The 20274-nt window shown below is 42.1% G+C and overlaps 1 protein-coding gene across 1 annotated transcript in view; it reads left to right on the top strand.

The window, feature by feature from the left end:
- Positions 1-20274, top strand: part of lekr1 (Leucine-, glutamate- and lysine-rich protein 1) — a 154980-nt gene that overhangs the window by 70756 nt on the left and 63950 nt on the right. The window contains exons 4-5 of the mRNA XM_078202251.1: positions 6177-6296; positions 6856-7031. Of these exons, the coding sequence (XP_078058377.1) occupies positions 6177-6296; positions 6856-7031 (296 nt within the window). The remainder of the gene's footprint in view (positions 1-6176; positions 6297-6855; positions 7032-20274) is intronic.

The raw sequence follows: 20274 nt of genomic DNA on the forward strand, positions 1-20274 counted from the left end.
CTTCATGCTCCCTAATTCTCCATTAAAACTTTCATGAGTCCTGATTCTCTACTGGCCATCATGTGGACTTCAGCCCAGTTCACTCGAATCTTCTCCAGTCATGCACGACCCATCAATGCGGACTGGTTTCTTTTCACCATGTGTAGAAGCAAATCTGCTGTTTGCCCATTGAGCTGCACAACCACTTCAATGCGGTGCTTCATGGGAACCACTTCTGTGTACATCTTCGTAGTATCCTTGATAGCTTTTGGGGGATGTGTTGGAGTTTCTCATTGTAGATAGCCTCTGGTACCAGCGAGATTGCTGCTCCAGTGTCAACTTCCATCCTTACTGGCTGTCTTTCTAACAATATCTGTGTGCAGTACCAGTGATGGCTAGCACATGTAGTAATAGCTCTCCCTGTGTCTGTGATTCACTTCGCTCTTCTCAACACAGCATGGACATTTCTCCAGGTTTTTTCTTTTTCTTTTTATTTATCATTTGCTTTTTGTTTCTACAAGCACACTGTGTCCTTTTTTTTGAAAGCTTCGATAGTCCGTGTCTTTACACCAGCATTCAGCAGCAGAATGCCCGTGCTTTGGTCACCTACAACATGTATGGCCCCAGTGGCTTTCGGTGTCGATTCAGTGGACATTTTGTGCACCCGAGTGGATGAACACAATTGCTGAGCTCCCTTTGCAGCCAGCTGCATAGAAACAGTGATTTCAATGGGTTCTTGCAGAGTGAGATTATTCTCAGTTAACAGATGTTTTTGTGCTGCTTTGTTTCATAGACCACAAACAAATCTGTTATGAATGGTGTCATTAAGCTCATCTCCAAATGCACAATATTCTGCAAGTCCTTTAAGCACTGCAACAAATTGTGCGATTAACTCCCCCTCGTGCTTCTTTTATGGAATCTAAAGCGCTATGTAACCCCAGAGGTTTAGGTGAAAAATGTGCTTGCAAAATTCCCATGATTTGCTTGTACATTTTAGTGCCTGGTTTATCAGGTTGCACAAAACTGTGGAGGGGATTAAAAGTTTTACCTCCCATCACGTTGAGGAAAGTGGGCACCATAATTTCTTCCTCTATTTTGTTCGCCAATGCAAAATAATCAGAACGCTCAGTATAAGAGCTCTACTGCTCCACATTCTCATCAAAGATTCCAACATTGCCAAAAATTCCTGCCATTTTTTACTCATGCAGGTTTCCCGTATGCATATTTTGTTTCTTATTTCTTACTGTGCTTACCCCAGTCCAACGCTGGCATCTTCACATCATATTTTGTTTTTAGCAGCGGCCTCTTATTTATACAGGCATTAATTTGATCTTCAGTCTGTCATTTACTACAGCTCTAAAATCTGTTTTTCAGAGTATCTTTTACACACACCTACATTAGCCAACTGATTTTTTCTGTAGACAACAATGCAGTATACATGTGTGAAAAGTTTCCCTTTTTCTGACTTTCCTTTGCTTAAACTTCTTCTTTTAAGTGACTTAGCAAGTGCACGTCCCTTATCCTCATCGCCAGTTTTGTTGTGTATTTGGAGAATGACACTCAAGAACACTTGATATACAAACATAACTTTATTGACAGTGTCCCTACTGATTACACCTGTGGGAAGTGCACCCATCTATAGCTCCTCCAAAACCGTGTTAGGGAACTGGAGCTGGAGTTGGATGAACTTAGGATCATCAGGGACGCAGAGATGGCCATAGACACAAGCTTTAGGAATACATTTACTCCGAGGATTGAAAACAGATGGGTGACGGTGAGAGGGGCTGGGAGGAAGCAGTCCGTGCAGGGATCCCCGGTGGTCGTTCCCCTTAGCAACAAGTATTCCGCTTTGGATACGGATGAGGGGGATGACATACCAGTGGGGAGCCGCAGTGAGAGGATCTCCAGCACTGTGTCCGTCTCTGTGGCTCGGGAGGGAAAGGGGGAGAGCGGGAGGGCGATAGTTATTGGGGACTCGTTAGTTAGAGGGATAGATAGGAGGTTCTGTGGCAGCAAAAGAGACTCACGGATGGTATGTTGCCTACCGGATGCCAAGGTCCGTGATGTCTCAGACCGTGTTTTCCAGATTCTGAAGGGGGAGGGGAAACAGTCACAAGTCGTGGTGCACATTGGTACCAATGACATAGGTAAGAGAAGGGACGGGGATTTAAAGCAGGAATTTCTGGAGCTGGGCTGGAAGCTGAGAGCCAAGACGAAACATGTGGTCATCTCTGGTACGTTGCCGGTACCACGTGATAGCGAGTTGAGGAACAGGGAGAGAGTGCAGTTAAATATTTGGTTGCAGGGATGGTGTAGGAGGGAGGGTTTCAGATACGTGGATAATTGGAACACGTTCTGGGGAAGGTGGGACCTGTACAAACAGGACGGGGTGCACCTGAACCAGAGGGGCACCAATATCCTCGGAGGGAAATTTGTTACGGCTCTTCAGGGGGGTTTAAACTAATTTGTCAGGGGAGTGGGAAAGGGAGTTGTAGTCCAGAAGTCAGTGAGGGTGGTGAGGTATTGGGGAAGGTATCAGGGTCAAGGGTGGGTACTGGTAGACAGGAAGGTGGGTTGAAGTGTGTCTACTTCAATGCAAGGAGCATCCGGAACAAGGTAGATGAACTTGGGGCGTGGATTGGTACTTGGGACTACGATGTTGTGGCCATTACCGAGACGTGGGTAGAACAAGGACAGGAATGGTTGTTGGACGTTCCGGGGTATAGATGTTTCACTAAGTGTAGGGAAGCTGGTAAAAGAGGTGGAGGAGTGGCATTGTTAATCAAGGATAGTTTAACGGCTGCGGAAAGGCACTTCGTGGGGGATCTGCACACTGAGGTAATATGGGCTGAAGTTAGAAATAGGAAAGGAGCGGTCACGTTGCTAGGAGTTTACTATAGGCCCCCAAATAGTAATAGAGATGTGGAGGAAGAAATTGCTAAGCAGATTATGGATATGTGTGGGGGTCACAGGGTAGTTGTCATGGGGGACTTTAACTTTCCAAATATTGATTGGAACCTTTGTAGGTCAAATAGTTTGGATGGGGCAGTTTTTGTGCAGTGTGTGCGGGAGGGTTTCCTGACACAATATGTGGATGGGCCGACTAGAGGTGAGGCCACATTGGATTTGGTACTGGGAAATGAACCGGGCCAAGTGTTAGATTTGGTTGTGGGAGAGCAATTTGGAGATAGTGACCACAATTCGGTGTCTTTTGTAATTGCAATGGAGAGGGATAGGGCCGTACGGCAGGGCAAGGTTTACAATTGGGGGAGGGGTAATTATGATGCGATTAGGCAAGAATTAGGGGGCATAAGTTGGGAACAGAAACTGTCAGAGAAAGGAACTAATGAAAAGTGGAACTTTTTCAAGGAACAAATACTGGATGTCCTTGATAGGTATGTTCCTGTCAGGCAGGGAGGAAATGGCCGAGTGAGGGAACCATGGTTCACAAAAGAGGTGGAATGTCTTGTGAAAAGGAAGAGGGAAGCTTATGTAGGGATGAGGAAACAAGGTTCAGATGGCTCGATTGAGGGTTACAAGTTAGCAAGGAATGAGCTGAAAAAGGGGCTTAGGAGAGCTAGGAGGGGACATGAGAAGTCCTTGGCGGGTCGGATCAAGGAAAACCCCAAGGCTTTTTACTCTTATGTGAGGAATAAAAGAATGACCAGGGTGAGGTTAGGGCCGGTCAAGGACAGTAGTGGGGACTTGTGTATGGAGTCAGTAGAGATAGGCGAGGTGATGAATGAATACTTTTCTTCAGTGTTCACCAAGGAGAGGGGCCATGTTTTTGAGGAAGAGAAGGTGTTACAGGCTAATAGGCTGGAGGAAATAGATGTTCGGAGGGAGGATGTCTTGGCAGTTTTGAATAAACTGAAGGTCGATAAGTCCCCTGGGCCTGATGAAATGTATCCTAGGATTCTGTGGGAGGCAAGGGATGAGATTGCAGAGCCTTTGGCGTTGATCTTTGGGTCCTCGCTGTCCACGGGGATGGTGCCAGAGGACTGGAGAATGGCAAATGTTGTTCCTCTGTTTAAGAAAGGGAATAGAAATGACCCTGGTAATTATAGACCGGTTAGTCTTACTTCGGTGGTTGGTAAATTGATGGAAAGGGTCCTTAGGGATGGGATTTACGACCATTTAGAAAGATGGGGATTAATCCGAGATAGTCAGCACGGATTCGTGAAGGGCAAGTCGTGCCTCACAAATTTGATAGAATTTTTTGAGGAGGTAACTAAGTGTGTTGATGAAGGTAGGGCAGTTGATGTCATATACATGGATTTTAGTAAGGCGTTTGATAAGGTCCCCCATGGTCGGCTTATGATGAAAGTGAGGAGGTGTGGGATAGAGGGAAAGTTGGCCGATTGGATAGGTAACTGGCTGTCTGACCGAAGACAGAGGGTGGTGGTCGATGGAAAATTTTCGGATTGGAGGCAGGTTGCTAGCGGTGTGCCGCAGGGATCAGTGCTTGGTCCTCTGCTCTTTGTGATTTTTATTAATGACTTAGAGGAGGGGGCTGAAGGGTGGATCAGTAAATTTGCTGATGACACCAAGATTGGTGGAGTAGTGGATGAGGTGGAGGGCTGTTGTAGGCTGCAAAGAGACATAGATAGGATGCAAAGCTGGGCTGAAAAATGGCAAATGGAGTTTAACCCTGATAAATGTGAGGTGATTCATTTTGGTAGGACTAATTTAAATGTGGATTACAGGGTCAAAGGTAGGGTTCTGAAGACTGTGGAGGAACAGAGAGATCTTGGGGTCCATATCCACAGATCTCTAAAGGTTGCCAGTCAAGTGGATAGAGCTGTGAAGAAGGCCTATAGTGTGTTAGCTTTTATTAACGGGGTTGGAGTTTAAGAGCCGTGGGGTTATGCTGCAACTGTACAGGACCTTGGTGAGACCACATTTGGAATATTGTGTGCAGTTCTGGTCACCTCACTATAAGAAGGATGTGGAAGTGCTGGAAAGAGTGCAGAGGAGATTTACCAGGATGCTGCCTGGTTTGGAGGGTAGGTCATATGAGGAAAGGTTGAGGGAGCTAGGGCTGTTCTCTCTGGAGCGGAGGAGGCTGAGGGGAGACTTAATAGAGGTGTATAAAATGATGAAGGGGATAGATAGAGTGAACGTTCAAAGACTATTTCCTCAGGTGGATGGAGCTATTACAAGGGGGCATAACTATAGGGTTCGTGGTGGGAGATACAGGACGGATATCAGAGGTAGGTTCTTTACGCAGAGAGTGGTTGGGGTGTGGAATGGACTGCCTGCAGTGATAGTGGAGTCAGACACTTTAGAAACATTTAAGCGGTTATTGGATAGGCACATGGAGCACACCAGGATGATAGGGAGTGGGATAGCTTGATCTTGGTTTCAGATAAAGCTCGGCACAACATCGTGGGCCGAAGGGCCTGTTCTGTGCTGTACTGTTCTATGTTCTATGTCTCTCATTGCATCACTTCCTTGCATACGTTACTACAGCAAGGCTCTACGGTGAGCCAAAAGGAACAAATATATAACAGTATGGAGGATTTTTGAGAAGAAAATGGAAATGCGGTAAATGTGCATGAGGTTGATTTAAGTGACAGAAATTTGTGCAGATTTTGTCTCAATGTCTCTGCACCTTCCCCTATCTGTGGCAAGATGAAGTTAGCCAATGGATAAGACTGCAGCTGATTTTTGCAGTCCCCGATGCAACCATACCGAAAAGCTGAGCTTTCCACAAAGGCTCACTACAATGCTTTCTTAACCGAGGGAGTTAGGATATCTGCTCAGTCCACCCATTTTGACACATACTTATGCAATGAGATGGGTGCCTCTTTAACATACAGGATACAAATCTGTCAACTACCCTCACTTAGTTTAGCCTACGATCTAATGCGGTTTCCCTATTGTGGCTACTAAAATGCACATCTAGGAGCCATAGGCGAGAGTTGTGTAAGCAGAGACGACCAACAGTTCGGGATGATACAAGGAATTTGGTATAACACTAGTCAGGAGTACTACCATTTCTGCTTAATGCTACACCCCTTAAAGTGAATTAAAGTTATCAGAAACTTAGCAAGTAAACATGTTTAAAAATGTTTGCTTTAATACCAGTAGAGTAATTATATATTTGTTTGATAAATTTAATGAAAAAAGGAGATAGTTTGATCAAAATTTTCTTTTGTTCTCAATCTTAATTACATTTCTCACTTATTTTTCAGTTTAAATTTCTTGACTTTACAACTTGCAACTAAGCAAAAAGAATTGGAGGGCATGTTTTTGAAAGTGAAAGACATTGAGGGTCAGCTAGTAGTAGCTCAGAATCAATCACAAGTTTTCAGGTAAGGATACCAATAAAATCACATTATTACTAAAAACTTGAAAAGGAAAAGGCACTGAAACACATGTTGTCATTGTGCTACTTGAAAAGAATACATGGCATGTGAAATGAAAAGGTTTTGTATTTACTAAGGAATCAGGATAGCATGACAGGAAAAAGGCAGCAGATGTTTAACAACTGTTTTGGAACCTTTTGAATGTTCCAAACAGGATTGCAGATTCTTTAGTTTTACATTGGATAAAGGGGATTAAACAAAGCAGGTGACACGTTGCATGCTATAGCATCAGTACAAATAATTAAAGACAGCAGTTTCCCTAGCTAAGTCAAAGTAAGCATCTAGGTTCATGAATGGTCTTTCATTATTCTGATGCAGACAACATTTCTATTTTGTGTAACCTCCAATTTAGGTTTTGTTGAGGAGAATGCTAAATTCTTTCAGATTGATTATTTGACTGCATTCAGGTTACATGAAAGGGACTAAGCACCGCATTAAAATCTGGTCAAAGTAATTCAACAGAGGGAATTCTATCCTTGAACTGAATCAATATCATATTTCACAGAGAAAGAACAAAGCAGCAAGAACACGTCATGGAGCAGGCAACCATTTTCCTTCAGGGAATAAGGATTGAACTGGCAGTGCTTAGGGAAGAAGTGAGGAACAATTTGATGATATGGGGCCCTTTCAGCAAAACAATGACACATTGCCTGGAGGCCACAAGTAGTGCTGTACAGATGGGTGAGTGTAGTCCTGTTACTGGTACAGAAACAGAAAAATGCTTTATGGATTGCAGTTAAAAACCAATAAATGATGGGATTTTATATACACTGCATTTTATTAGTCTGATTAGATTTGAGAAGTTTTGACACAATTGGTCATTTTACATTCCATCCCTTACACATCAAAATATTAGTAACTTTATTCCAACCAGAAAATGTGATTGTGCTTTATTATTAAATTTGCAGATGTACTTATTACAATGTGAGATGAAAACCCGAGAATCAATTTAACCTGAAGTTTGCATTTGCTTGATCAAAATTTATATCAATGTCCATTCAAAGTGAAATCACTGGTTTAAGGAACATTTTCTTTTCTAGTTCTCTGTAAATTGGTGTTATTTAATTTATATTTTCCATCTAAATTGAAATTGATTTATACATTAGAATTTTTAAGAGAATAGACACCATAAGGGTGATTTTATGTCCCCACCATTGTGGTTGTATCTAAAAACATGGCAATCAAGGATATAAAATTGTGAGCAGAATTGAAGTACTGATTTGCTTGTTGTCCACCCGTACCAGTTTTCATATTGAAGTTCAATCCTGGTGGTCAAAGCTCGAGTTAGAAACCAGCCAGAGTCTCATTAATGAATACAAATGGGATCATAATCTCTGCAGTACTATTTTCAAATCTATATTGCTGCTGAAGATATATTGCTCTTGCACTTAGAAAGTGGTCAAAATTATAAGGTGATGACTTTAAACATAATTTAAGGAGCTGCCATTAGGGGATGTTTAGGCAGATTTTACTGCAGTTGTGACTTTTAAGCATGAAAACATGCTTAATCTCCATCCAATTCTAGGTGGTGCAAAAGATTTCCCTGCCACTAAAAGCTGCTGCTCCCTTTGTCTCTTAGTGCTTCCACCTGGACTCTTTGAAGTCCTTTAAAATTGGTCATCTCTCTGAAACTCCTGCCCCAGATTGACAGATTCCCAAAGGGAGGATATTTTGTGCTGGCAACTTATCAGATTCATTAATATTGGGTCCAGCCAATTATGCAAGTATAGCTTGGATTGTAATTTTGTCATTTGTGTATTGTATTGTGTACCTGTAAAAGAAAAATGACAAAAATAACATGGTACAAATGCAAGGCAAAATAAATAAAAGGGGGGGGGGGGGTGCATCAAACAGGAAATCCCATGACAGCAGTGGGATCTTCTGGCCAATTGTGGGCCACCTCTGCGCAGTGAGATACACTGTGGGGGAGGGGGAGGGTTGTGGAAGCTCCAGCCCATTAACTTTGTTTCTCTCTTCACAGATGCTGCCAAAACTGCTGAGTATTTCCAGCATTTTCGATTTTTAGTTCAGATTTCCAGCATTCACAAGAGTTTTGGTTTGAGCTTATTGTTCAGTTTTTTAAATTCATTCACTGGGAATTGCTCTCTAGGCTAACATTTGTTGCCCAAGCAGTCATCTGCAAACATCCCCGTTTCTGATTTTATGATGGAGGGAAGATCACTGATGAAACAGTCATAAATGATTTGGCTAGGACACTACCCTGAGGAACTCTTACAGTGATATCCTGGCACTGAGATGGCTGACCTCCAATAACCACAACCATCTTCCTTTGTGCTATGTATGTCTCCAATCAGTGGAGAGTCTTGCTACTGATTTCTCTTGACCCCAGTTTTGGTAATTAAGGCATTAAAATAAAACTCTACAAATGAATAACTCAGAAGGGAACTATATATTTTGAGCTATAAGAAGTTAACTTCATCCTTCACCTGAATCCATGCCATGGAAGCATTCAATATTACAAAGCAACAGCTATTCTCCCAAGGGGAAGAGATAAACATAGTCAAAGTCAATGAATAATTACAGAAATGCTGTTTAGAGGTTGAAATTTCACTTTTGAGTGCATCAATATTGCTGGTATGTTTGTGACAGCACATTTCACTTCCAGTACACTATAGGCACTTTGCCAAGTTTTTTAGTGTTCCTTCAGTGATGTGGTCTAGTGCACAGCCTACAAAATTGTATCATGTGCTGGTGGTGCAGAAGGTGCAGGATTTCCTGGGAAGGAGCATATGCGTACATGCACAATTCCCTTAAGCGACTTTTGCATTTCCTCCTGGCAACAAAGTTTGAAATTAGTCATTTTCTGTTATATATAAAACTGAGATGAGACAGGATTGTGCTCATGTCCAGAGGGCAGGGAGGAACAGCCTGTGTCATGCAAAGTGTCTTAAAAGGTATATTAAAGTTAAACAGAACAGGAATATGAAAATTGATCCAATTAAAAGAAACAAACAGAAATATAGTGCAATAACAGTGAAGGCTGATTTATTTAAAAGGTTAGGTTAGACAATTATAAAAAACATCCTGATGGCTGTGCTTTGTTCTGCTTTGCTTTAAGGGTGCAAAGTGCTGGCTTGGCAGCAATGGCACAATATCTTGGAAAAGCCAGGACAAAAAGCACATGTCTTAAATGAATGTTTTAATGAAAACCTGTGCCAAAGACCAGCATACCCCTCCACTGATGCCCGTCAGCAAACTCAGAGTAAACACAAAATTGACAGACTCAAACCTCAGTTATTAACCCCATTTTAACGAGTTTCCTATTCCATTTCTTTTGCAACCTAACTTAAAACATGGCAATATCATTGAAAAATACAGGATGTGCAAGAGTCATTACAGGGCAGTAATCTTGTCAATGGATTTCTAATGTCAAAAATGGGAGGGCAGGACACAAGTGGCTTTAACATCAAATAAATCTTGAGGTGGACCAAAATTTTATGCTCCCTCCCCCGGCGGGTTCTGAGGATCCCTCTGGGATCCCATCTGCTCTGACCCAGATGAGATTTTACAGTGAAGTGGACAGGGCTTTGGACAGAAAGCCCACTCATGTCCCTATCAATGTGGCCACTCAATGATTACTGAAGGGCATTTTCCCACTGAGACTCAATTATCAGGATGGGGGAGGGGGAGGGGGGGGCTTCGCTCTGTCATAAGGCTCCCTTCAGACTGAGGGTGCATTTTTTCTGGTTGTATCACAGCTTGGTATGTCTCCTGCTCTGCCGAAGACCGCAAGGAACTACAAAAGGTCGTGCATGTAGCCCAATCCATCATGCAAACCAGCCTCCCATCCATTGACTCTGTCTACACTTCCCGCTGCCTTGGCAAAGCAGCCAGCATAAGTAAGGACCCCACGCACCCTGGACATTCTCTCTTCCACCTTCTTCCGTTGGGAAAAAGATACAAAAGTCTGAGGTCACGTATCAACCAACTCAAGAACAGCTTCTTCCCTGCTGCCGTCAGACTTTTGAATAAACGTACCTTGCATTAAGTTGATCTTTCTCTACACCCTAGCTATGACTGTAACACTACACTCTGCACTCTCTCGTTTCCTTCTCTATGAATAGTATGCTTTGTCTGTATAGCATGCAAGAAACAATACTTTTCACAATATGCTAATACATGTGACAATAATAAATCAAATCAAATCAAATCCCCTTTCAGACATGAACCTGGAGAAGGAGAGGGTATTCATCATGGCAAAAATCTCGACGAGTGTTGTACCTCAAATGTATTTAGACTGCAAAAGAATTTCAGAGTGCCTCAAAAGTCATCATATTTCTGTCCATCTATGATGAATGCATTGGACACCAGTCAATGTCCAGAGCATTCTATAATTTAGTATTTTCCAATAATGGTTGACTTGTGGGTTTTATTATATTTCTGGTGTATATTAATAATGCTCCATGCTCTCTTGTTTCGCATCATGCATCTCTGCACATTTTGAATTTATAGTTTGTCAGCACTACATTTTTAAATTGTTTTGTCTAGCTTCTTCCTGAGAGGGTGTCCATACTTCCCTGTGTATAGTGGGTTCAAAATACATAAGGCGTTCTCATATGCAAGTGTCCGCTTCAGAAAGAAATAACTCATTGCTATTTATGGTAACTATCTCGAGGTAATCTAAAACAAATTGTTTTGATTGTTTAAGCAGATGCAAAAGGTCTACCACTGATAATTAAAAGTTGTTTCTACACTAAAAGTATTTGAAATAGCTAAAAATGCAACATAAGCAATGCAAATAGAACAGTAAGATAGTAATTTAGCTAATTCAATTAAGCAATTTAGGAACAATTGCCCAAAGAGTTGCCTTTAAGGTTCCAAAGTGATACGATCTGTAAACAGCCTGAGGATGTCCCTGCTATATAGGATTTTATTGAACTAAGTGCTGGAGAGTGAATACAGGCTTCAAAATATTGAGTACAGGTTTTTAAGCCATTAAGTAGTGAATTCATTATCCCTGGCTCAGATCCAAAGAAGATGCTTTCATTGAGTTATAATCAGGTCATGATCCCTCATATTTGCGTGGATCCATGTATTTTAAAAAGGTTGTAAGGTAAAGAGATGGTGGGGGGAGAGGTTTATAAATGTAATGTTACATTTATCTGAAGATCCATGCTCAGTACAAACTCTTTGGGAATGACTGATCCAAAAAAAGATGTTCTGACACATGGATCATTCAGAAGCAAAGTTCCCTGTGTCTCATTGATGTAACATTCCTTAGTTTTTCTGTCTTAATCAGAAGTTTATTCTTCAGTTCTTCTTCTATAAAAACTTTTATCTAGCAAATATAAGACACCCCCACCCTTACCAGTACAAGGTACCTTTAGGGACAGAGTGTCAGAAGCTAGAAACTAAAACAAAGTTGCAACATAGCCCATTACAGGGAAAAGTATGAATCCCAGCTAATTGTGAGCAATCTGTAATTGAGGATGCTGACAAGTGACCCAGTGCAGATGATTTCAGTCCAAATCAATTTCCAAGTGCAAATAATAACCCTGTCCTGAGGGGGTTCTTCAACTCAACACTTCAGAAGTTAATGTCTGTGTATCATGGAAGGAAATTGATCTAATCATGTCTCCCATCAATGCGAGCTGTACAAGCTCTGAATATTGTTCGTCACGTGTGTACTTTTGAGCCATTTGAGGTATGCTATTCAAAGCTGTCAACTTGTCAGATATTAAAGACTTAGACTTAGAAGTTTCCACATGAGACAGACAAAACATGTGCTTCTATTGGTTTCCATAGCTAGTTTTGTTTTTGCCTGGAATAGGTTGCCAGCCTGTTGCCAGAGGCTGTAGCTTGCATTAAACATGGTTGACCAGGAAACACTCTCCATCCGACTGCGTGCCATAAGCATATTGGAAGGATTTACAGGTTAATAATCACCTGTTTTGGCCACATTATGAACATATCTTCCATGGCCATCAGGTGCTGGAGTGGGACTCAAACCCAAAACTTTGGTTCATTGCACCACAAGACCTTCAATGCATATATCAAAGGAATTATTCTGAAAGTAAGGTCACTTTGTAACCTCAGATTCTGGTCACTACTACAGTTAATAAAATGCTGAATGTTTAATTGAATAATTATATCCACTAATAATTTGCTGCTCAACTGCTTGGTAACTCTGGTTATATTTATGCCGATTAGATACCTTTGTATCAAACTTTAAGTTGAGATTTGTGACCAATACAAAGCTCTTAGTGCATAACTTGTGGTCTGGCTTCTTCATTGATGATTGGGCAAGAAAGAGTTAATTTATTCATTCAGCAGCTTGAAAGTAATATAATTGAAGGTTAGTAAAGTGAATTCATTTTGATCCAAATTTTTTTTTGGAAGATAATTCAGCCGAGTTGGACATCATTCAGCCCTAGATTTATGTTGAGAGATAATATCCTAGACAGTTCCTTTGTAAGGAGTTTAAGGATTCATCTAGTTCCTTGACATACATTTTTCAAGGTAACAAAACCCAGCTTTCTTTTACAAATTTGAATTAAGAGAAGATCTGAGGTAGCTGCATTGGTTAATCATAGAAATCATAGAAAACCTACAGCACAGAAAGAGGCCATTCGGCCCATCGAGTCTGCACCGACCACAATCCCACCCAGGCCCGACCCCCATATCCCTACATATTTACCCACTAATCCCTCTAACCTACGCATCTCAGGACACTAAGGGCAATTTTAGCATAGCCAATCAACCTAACCCGCACATCTTTGGACTGTGGGAGGAAACCGGAGCACCCGGAGGAAACCCACGCAGACACGAGGAGAATGTGCAAACTCCACACAGACAGTGACCCAAGCCGGGAATCGAACCCAGGTCCCTGGAGCTGTGAAGCAGCAGTGCTAACCACTGTGTTACCGTGCCGCCCTAAATAAATGAATAGTGGTAAATGCCAAGGTAATGAATATTGATTGGCTGACATTTAAAGGTTATTAAATTTTAAAATTAAAAGCCATTAATTGTTATGTATTTCTCAACAGCATACTTGTTTAACAATAAAACAAGCTTACATGGGTTACTTGCCTGAGTTAAGTATTTGCAAGACCTGGCATTGATGATGCATGATGATTGACAAGTTTGTCTGTAAGAAATTTTCACAAAGGCTCAACTTTGATTTGTTGTAAATAATATTTATTTTATTTTGTGCCAGCTTCGATGAAATGAAAAAGAAATACATAACTTTATCAGTGTTCTAGATTCTCCAGATCCTCTTTTGTTTTATTCCTACATTGAGCCATGGCATCTCAGGAATGTACAGGAGCAGAAAAGGTCATTTTGATTCATCTGGCCTGTCTTAAATTTAAAATGAAGTATCTTTCTCATGTAAAACCTTTAGTCAAAGAAACAGAGATAACTGTTAAAAATGCTAGGATTTCTATTATTTTGGAACCACTGTAAACCGTGTTATGAAATTAAAATATTCTATTACTGTATTCATTCTGCTGGCTGGAAAAACTGCAAAGGGACCATTCAGTTTGCCAGTGGACATCAAGGAAATATGATTTGCAGTCAACCATTTCTAATACATAGCCCAAAAGTAGAAAGATTTGATGCATGCCAGTTGGATATAGGAGCATATTGGTTATGTTACTGGACTGGTAGGCCTCGGCTAATGATGAAAAGGCTCAAATTCAAATTCCAAGACAGCTGGGGAATATTAATACCACCAGCAGCAGAAAATTCATCGAAAAATGAAGTATAAACCTGGTGAAGCTACAATACAGAACCACATCGACGCTGAACAGTGGAAGCAGCATGCTATAGAAAGGGCTAAACCAAAGATTAGTTGTGATGCCAAGCACATCATTATGAATGCAAACATCTACTACCCATGAGGCTTCCAGGGCCCTTTCACTTTGACCAGGCCATGATTTTACAGAAGCAGCCTACGATTGCACTGTGAAACTCCAGAACACTTACTCATTGGCATTCAATCGAAATATATAAATACAAGAAAAGCGGCGAGCAAACTGTCAGAAAAAGCTTGATTCAGGTCCTTGGACACATTTTTAAAATTCATTCATTCATTCATATGCATTGCTGGCAAGGTCAGCATTTATTGCCCAGACCTATTACTCTTGAGAAAGTGTGATGAGCCACCTTCTTGAACTGCTGCAGTACATTTGTTGTAGGTACACCCACAGTGCTGTTAGAGTGTTCCAGGATTTTGACGCAGCGACAGTAGAGGAATGGCATAAAGTTCGAAGTCAGCATGGTGTGTGACTTGGAGGGAAATTTGCAGATGGTGATATTCCCATGCATCAGGGATTGGGCAAGGTTGCAGTCCTGTCATTGACCTACGCTGGTGAACATGGCCTGTGTTGGGAAAGGCACGGTAAAACCAGTATACTAGTTGACACTGATCTTTTTGGCTCCTGTCCATCTCCGTTCTTGCCCTCAGCAGGACCCAAAAAGTTAAGCATGAAGACTTTCTGGACCAATTTGCATCTGCAGTATACCTTAACTACTTGTCAGAAGATAGTGCATTTAATCCCCACACCAGGTTTTGAGGACATAATCCAGGCTATCACTCCTGTGTAGTATTAATGGAGTGCTGCTTGGAAGTAATAGTAATTAAGCTAATGAAAAGTTGTAAGTAAGATCTGAATACAGTGCTTCTTTGCAAGGAGGGATTGCAGATTCATACCCATACCCACTCTGACTTGCTATGGAACTCCCTGCATTTCTCCACCCCGATCATCCACTGGAGCCCCTAACTATCCTTCCAACCCTCCCCGACAATACCCCATCCCCTGACTGCCTTCCCCACCCTGACTACCCTACCCACTTCCCCAACTATCCAGTCCACCCCCTCACTGACCATTCGTCCTACTTTCCAGTGACAATTTGATTGTGATTGCCACTCCATGGATGTTACCGCCCAGTGACTCCTATAAGTTACGATCCATGCAGTCATTCTCAACAGCTGAGGAAAGAAACGCCTGCATTTACCATTGCTAAAATGCATTGTGTGTTGCCTACATCGTACTTATATAATTTGATCTACATGACGAACTGAAATATATTTAATGAAAATTAATTTTCAACAAACAAATCTGGGTGGCTTTTCAACTTGCCATCTCTCCTGATAATTGATTGTGATTGTGGACTCCAGTATTAGATACTATACGGTACACTCTATACTGCATATTGTGTCACCTGACCTGGGAGTTGACAATCAGCACATGTTAGAGATGGTTGGAACAAGGCTTCAGATGCCTTGCAGTTGTGTGTTCGTGGTATGAAAATGTGTTGTTAATAAAGTTAGTTCAGCAGCAATGGTGTACATCATAAAAACAAAATACCATCCAAGCTTAAAACTAGCACAGCCTTTTCTTCAACTTTGCACCTGGGAACAGAGTGTTCCATAGATACTAAATAAAGCGATATCAAAGCCATAATATTTTATAAATAGGTCACTGCTTCCAAGAATCCCACAACCTCACATCATGATTAGCCCTAATTCCACCATATCTAGACTCCAAGCTGACCTTGAGAGCAATGTCAGTACTTGACTCCAGCCGTGGCATTGTGGGTTCCAATTGCAGAGAAGGGTGTATGGTAGCAGTGAGGAGGTTACAGGTTGCAGAGTCAATGGAAGTGGCCTGTCCTTCAACTTCTAAATAGCACACAAAAGGCTGAAATAAAGGAGAACTTTTTATTATGTGAGAAACTGAACAAATGAAAGAGGGATATTTAGCAGTATAATAATAGCAAATCTACTTACAATTGTCTGTGCATTATTCAGATTCTACAAACCCTTAATAGTGTAACCTTTTGAATAAATTTGCATGTAACAGTTTGAATGCTGCACTGGATTTGATCTTGTTTCTCTTCGCTCGGATTACAGGAAGTACATGCATTTTGAATATCCTAGTTACATGCAAACAACTTTCTTTAGTTTTCACTATTTCCTTCTGCTCTCAGTTCTAACAGCATATTAATGTTGCCAGTTTAATGAGACATAAAATATCACTAAACATTGTTAGTATCGGAGCATCTTTGAGTATTTTTTGAAAAAATGTGTCCATGTCTAGTGTACACAAACATTTGATACTGCTTAATAATCTAAGAGTTTATAAAATTGAAATCTATTTATTTACTTACTGTGTGTGTGTGTGTGTCCACGTGTGCTGTTGACTGGCAAAGATACTTAGTGCCCTGAATTGTGTTGGCTTGCACAAGTAGTATGGGAGATGGGGTAGGAGGGCAACAGCACCTCTTAGTGTTGGGAAGCCTGCTCGGTATGCAGTGGTAAAGATTTCAGTCGAAAAGCACTTCTAGACATTTTAAAATGAAGATGTTACTCCAGTTATTGGAAAAATGTTGAGAAAATCATGGCAGCAGATCACTTCAAGTGACTCCACTTGAAAAGAAAGAATTTATGTGAGACAAGTTGCAGGTCATTGAAACACTGGCCTGAAGCCACCCCCCCCCCCCCCCCCCCCCCCCGCAAGCAGACAGGACAGGGGGCATGAAACTGCATGGACACCCACACAGCCTGGAAGCAATTTTATGGTGATGCAAGCGGAGGTGGCAGGGAGAACCCACCCTCAAGGAATCGGCACTTCCAGAGCTCTCTCCCTCCCCTGGCCTATCCCCCAACAACAATCCAGTGACCCCCCACCACTCCCCCTCTCCCCCCCCCCCCCTTGCCCAAGAGATCCCTATGCTCTCTTCCCTGAGCCCTCTACTACTTATCTGGCCTCCATGTCCCGAAACTTAGTCCCAGGTATGGTGCTTCAGTGCCTCTTTCAACCACTGCAGTGCTGGAGAGCTGTTGGCTAATCTGATTGTCTAGCAGTTCTCCAAGGCGGGACTTCCATCCTCACTTGAAAGGAAGTTCCATTTACTGCCAATCAAAGATATTAATATGGCCTGTTGGAACCAGTGGGGATGTGTTCCCCACTTGCTCTCCAGAGGGCAGGAGCCAAGCCCAAGCCATCTGAAAAATTGAGGCCGTTTACTTTGTTTCTCTCTGATCAGATGTAACCTGACCTGCTGTATATTTCCAGCATTTTCTGTTTTTACCCCACATATAGCATACATGCACATAGCTGTACTCCATCCATCAGTACATGTGGAATGTTTGGCCCTAATATTTGCAAGGAAGAATGGAGAGTGGGGTGCAGCTAGGAGAAAACCCAACAACTGGGGGTCAGAGGAGCTCAATATAATTTTTTTCTTCTGTTTCCAACCTGGCTGATGGTCAGATTGACTGGTTGTTTAGCCATGAGGTCAGAAAACCTGCAGCAGGAGACCAGAGCTGGGGATAGATAAGGAAAGAGGCAGCAAGAGATTTGGGTTTGGTGGATTAGAAGAGAATAGAAATTGGGCCAAGTAGAAAAATGGAGTTAGTGAGGGGAGAACAGAGTGAAAATTCAGGGGGAGCAAGAGATTGGAGCTTGGTGGGGAGTAGACAGCAGAAATCAGGAGGGAGGAAGCGAGAGATTGGAGCTTGATCAGAGGACAAAGCAGCAGAAATTTGGAGTGAGGAAGGATAAGATCAGGGCTTGGTGGAGGGCAGGGGAAGAGACAGAAATGGGGAAGGAGCATATGAGAAATCAGGGCTTTTGTGGGGAAAAGAACCAAAATTGGGTAGGAGGTGTTGTGTATTTGGAGAATGCCACCCAGGCATTCTCTCCCTAAATGAACGTAACTTTATTATGGTGTGTTCTCTCTCATACCTACTGCTTCTCTGTTTCCCACTCTGCATCACATTGCATCACTTCCTTGCATACATGACTACAGCAGGGCCCTTTGGTGAACCAAATGGGTCAAATATATAACATTTCCATTTCCTTAATTTGAACGATCCCAAAACAAATTCAAACATGAACAATAGTTAATAGGTTAGTCACTATTATAAATTCAGGTGGTTTGGAGGTCATTGCTCTCAGGACGGTTGACAGTGAACCCCTGGTGTTTTTATCTTCATGCTGATGTCAGCAGTGGTTGGTTTAACCGGCGTTGACGAGGGAACTGGAAGTTGTCTCTGCGCCTGAACAGGTGAGATGTTGATTTCCTCGGCGGTGCCTGGTTTTGTAGGGGTTGCAGGAAAGACGTGATTTGATAAGGCTGAACCTGAATTCTCTACAGGTTCCAAACTTAGCTGACCTGTTTTTTTAGATAGTAACTGGACTGCATGTCTCCTCCAGATAATGTCATCTGAGGTCCAGACAGTATAAGAATCAGGTCCAGTTTGTGCAAGGACTGTAGCAGGAACCCTTTAGGAGTAATTCTGAGCCAAGCCTCCTTGTCCCAGATGGAAACTCTGTGCTTTGTTTTCACGCCGTTCCACTTGTGCTCGTTGCTGTTGTCACACAATCTCCTTGGCTTTTGGAGGTTTTAGAAGATTGAGTATAGAATGCAGCATTTTCATCATGGGTAATACAGGAGAGATCTTGGTCATGGCATGTCAATCACTCAACAGAGGATTGGAAGAACTCATACTTGTCCTTATGGACTTTCAGACCATAGTCTTCCAATCTTTGGAGAGTGACATACAAGTTTTAAAGGTGTTCCTCTTCATCTCTTCTAGTGACTAGGATGTCATCCAGATTGAACTGGACTCTGCTCAGTCCAACTCAGGAGTTGATACATTGCCCTTTGAAATGATGAAGCAGCAGGTGTGATTCCAAATGACAATCTTTGGTACTGGAATAAGCCCTTGTGTGTCACAATTGTGAGAATTTCCTGTGATGACTTGTGCACATACACCTGAAGTAGGCCACTCAGGTCAGTTTTGCTGAAATTTTGGTGCCTCGCCAATCCCGCAAATAGGTCCTCAATGTGATGTAATAAGTAATGTTCAGCACATGACACTGAACGTATAGTGACCTTAAAGTCCCCACAAATCCTCATGAAGCCATCTTTCTTAATGACTGGAACAATAGGTGTGAACCGTTCGCTGACGCTGATATTTTCAAAAACTCCAGTCGTCACCAGCTACTCCAAGTCAGCCTCCACCTTCGGCCTAATAGCATATAGTACAGGCCATGTCTTCAAACATTTTGCTTGGCTTCTGTGTTTTATTTTTAGTTTGACTTTAATGTCCTTCATGCTCCCTAATTCTTCATTGAAAACAACACTGTTTCTTTAAAATTTTTGTGAGGCCTGATTCTCCATTGGCCATCATGTGGACTTCAGCCCAATTCAGTGGAATCTTCTCCAGCCATGTGCGACCCATCAACGCTGGGTCATTTCCCTTCACTATGTGTAGAGGCAAATCTAATATTTGCTGTGCAGCTGCTTCAATGCGGCCTTCAGGGCAATCACTTTACCTGTACACATCTTCAGCACTATCCCTGATGGCTTTAAGTGAAGGTGTTGGAGCTTCTCTTGTAGATAGTCTCTGGCGCCAGTGAGACTGCTGCCCCAGTGTCATCTTCAATCCTTACTGGCTGTCCTTCCAGCAGTGGAGTTAACCAGTACCTGTGTGTAGTACCAGTGATGGCTAGCACATGTAGCGATAGCTCCTCCTCTGACTGTGTGTGACTTCGCTCTTCTCAACCCTGTTGTACAGCATGGACATTTCTCCTTTTATTTTGTTTAAATGTTGTCTTGGTTTGTTCTTGCTTTTTTTTTTATAGTTTGCTTTTTGTTCCTGCAAGTACGCTTTATGGGTCCTTTTTTTCTACAGCTTTGATATTCAATGTCTTCACACCAGCATTCAGCAGCTGAATGCCCTGGCTTTGCACACCGGTCACACACGTGAGCCTGGGCGCCTTTTAGTGTCGATTTTGTGGACATTTTGTGAACCTGAGTAGATGAACTCGACTGCTGGGCTTTGCAGCCAGCTCCATAGAAACAGTGGCTTTCTGCAGAGTGAGATTGCTTTGATTTAACAGATGTTTTTGTGCTGCTTTGTTGCGTAGACCACAAACAAGTCTGTCAC

The sequence above is a fragment of the Mustelus asterias genome, chromosome 3, assembly GCF_964213995.1.
Source record: "Mustelus asterias chromosome 3, sMusAst1.hap1.1, whole genome shotgun sequence".
Classification (NCBI taxonomy): domain Eukaryota; kingdom Metazoa; phylum Chordata; class Chondrichthyes; order Carcharhiniformes; family Triakidae; genus Mustelus; species Mustelus asterias.